The sequence below is a fragment of the Sinocyclocheilus anshuiensis genome, unplaced genomic scaffold (genome assembly GCF_001515605.1).
Source record: "Sinocyclocheilus anshuiensis isolate Anshui unplaced genomic scaffold, SAMN03320099.WGS_v1.1 C33022968, whole genome shotgun sequence".
Taxonomy (NCBI): Eukaryota; Metazoa; Chordata; class Actinopteri; order Cypriniformes; family Cyprinidae; genus Sinocyclocheilus; species Sinocyclocheilus anshuiensis.
In genome coordinates this window covers 1-2,107 of record NW_015621414.1, presented here as the reverse complement: position 1 = coordinate 2,107, position 2,107 = coordinate 1, and the positions used below count along the sequence as shown (strand labels likewise).

Below are 2,107 nucleotides of genomic sequence, written 5' to 3'. Positions count from 1 at the left end.
ATTTTTGGGTGAACTAATCCTTTAACTCTGTAAAACTGAATCCAGTCTTGTTTCGTTTCATTTCATTTACAGATGTTGATAATATCCTCCCAGAGCAAAGACATCCTTTGCCATCTTATCTAGACTACAGACAAAACCGCTCCATCAAAGCATACCAGACCGGCTACTTTCATAGCCTGTGTGCCAAGGGATCTGACAGCAAGATCCGTGTTTTTGAGGTAAACCTCGGAGCAGGGATGAAACGTCTAGGGGGAGCTTGCAAATGGGATCCAGAATCTATCCAACATGGAACGCATTTCTGTGATGGGCCGCTCAGACCCAGAACCTCATATCGGTCCTATTGAATAGCTTTATGTAATATTTGTTGTATTACCTTACATTGAAGTTTGTAATGTTCATCCATCTCAATGTCAGTGTGTTTTATTAAATAGAAGATTGTCTTCATATTAAAAATTGTATGCTGCAGCATAACAAAATTTATTAAGTATTTTAAAAAATGCTAGTGAATATCATACCTAAACTGTCATTATTTATTCACTCTCATATTATTCAAAATCTGATTGACGTTCATTCGTCTGTGGAACATCAAAGGAGATGTTTAGAATAATGTTCTTGGTGTTCTTTTTCGTACAGTGACAGAGAATGTTGATGGGTCCTGTCAAGCTCTAAAAATGACCAAAAAGTGATTACGCTAAAATAATATAGCATTAAAATATTATATTAATGTGACAGGTTTGGAATGATATGAATATGAGTAAATGAGGACAAAATTTTTATTTTTAACTGAAATAATTTTCAAATGAGGTTTAAGATGTGTAATTCTAAATATTCTTACTTTACTGTCTCAGATTAAGTGTCCGTGCCTTCACTCAATTGTTTGATGACGAGAACAAAGAATGTGTGCATCCCCTTTACACCGACACTTACCTTTCCCTCCCATTATTAACTCAATCAGGTAAGACACTGATGTTTTTTTAGTGTTAAGAATCAGCAGGACAGTTGAGTTTAGGATTGTTGAGATGAGAACATGACACAGGTCAGATTCAAACCAGTTCCCCATGTGCAATACCACTGTGCCATGACTCCAACCTATTTTTTATTAAGTAGTGTAATTTCTCATGTTTTTGTCATTCAGCACCACGAAATGGCCTCACAGGAGGAATCACCGCTGCTACGTTTCTAGTCGCCATGATGCTCGCTCTGACTGCCTTACTCATTTACAGAAAGAGGGCTCACAAAATGTGAGTACACACAAACACTTTTGTTAACACACAATGTTTGTTACTGTGCTGATGTTTATTTGTGCCTGTTTGTTCTTCAAGAGCCGTGCAGGAAAGTCCAGTGATGAAAATGTGCATGTGGAAGGCGCTGCCTACCTCACAGATGTGCTCAGGCATAAGGAGGTACCAAAATACTTAAATTCTCTTTATTTTAATGAGAGGAAAATAAACAATAATGATATTTATAAATCATATTTTGTACGACTGACATCTTTGCGAAGACAAAACACTGAGGCTAAACTCCTCAAAAACAAGTTTGTTCATAAATGACTTATTGCAGCATTTATTTTTAACATTATTATTATAAGCATGAATGTTATTGATTTAGAATGTTCACTATTATGCACTAGCCCAGTCCAAGCAGCCCAGTTTGAGTCTCATCTTGCTAAACTTCAAGCTGATTGCAGTTACCTTCTATCTGAAGAGTTTGAGGTAATACACTGCATATAACAAAATCAAACACTAAATATCTAAGTATCAAAGCAGTAACAGAATAATAGACTTGATAGCCTAGTCAAGACATCCTTCCACTTTAATCTAAATAAACATTTATCAGCAAATAAGCTGAACTTTATCATCTGAATGCATTATTGATTATTGCATCAACATTTACCCAATGTTGAAAAGGGCCTAAAGGACGTGGGACGGACCCAAATTCAGAATGCTGCACGTCTACCTGGGAACCGAAGCAAAAATCGCTACAACAATATACTGCCCTGTAAGTAAAGACAAATGATACTGTAAGTAAAATACAAGTATTACATATTTACATGTCAAGGTATACTAGACCAGTGTTTCCCAACCTTTCTTTAGTCGCGGCACCCTTT

The 2,107-nt window shown here is 36.3% G+C and overlaps 1 protein-coding gene across 1 annotated transcript; it reads left to right on the top strand.

The window, feature by feature from the left end:
• Window positions 1-72: 72 nt before the first annotated feature.
• LOC107683188 (receptor-type tyrosine-protein phosphatase beta-like) lies at window positions 73-2,016 on the top strand (the record flags this gene model as incomplete). The annotated part of the gene is made up of 6 exons (XM_016479260.1): window positions 73-334; window positions 849-955; window positions 1,136-1,241; window positions 1,323-1,403; window positions 1,631-1,712; window positions 1,908-2,016. Coding segments are annotated over 6 exons (737 nt in total), but the record flags the coding sequence as incomplete, so codon positions are not given.
• Window positions 2,017-2,107: the final 91 nt, after the last annotated feature.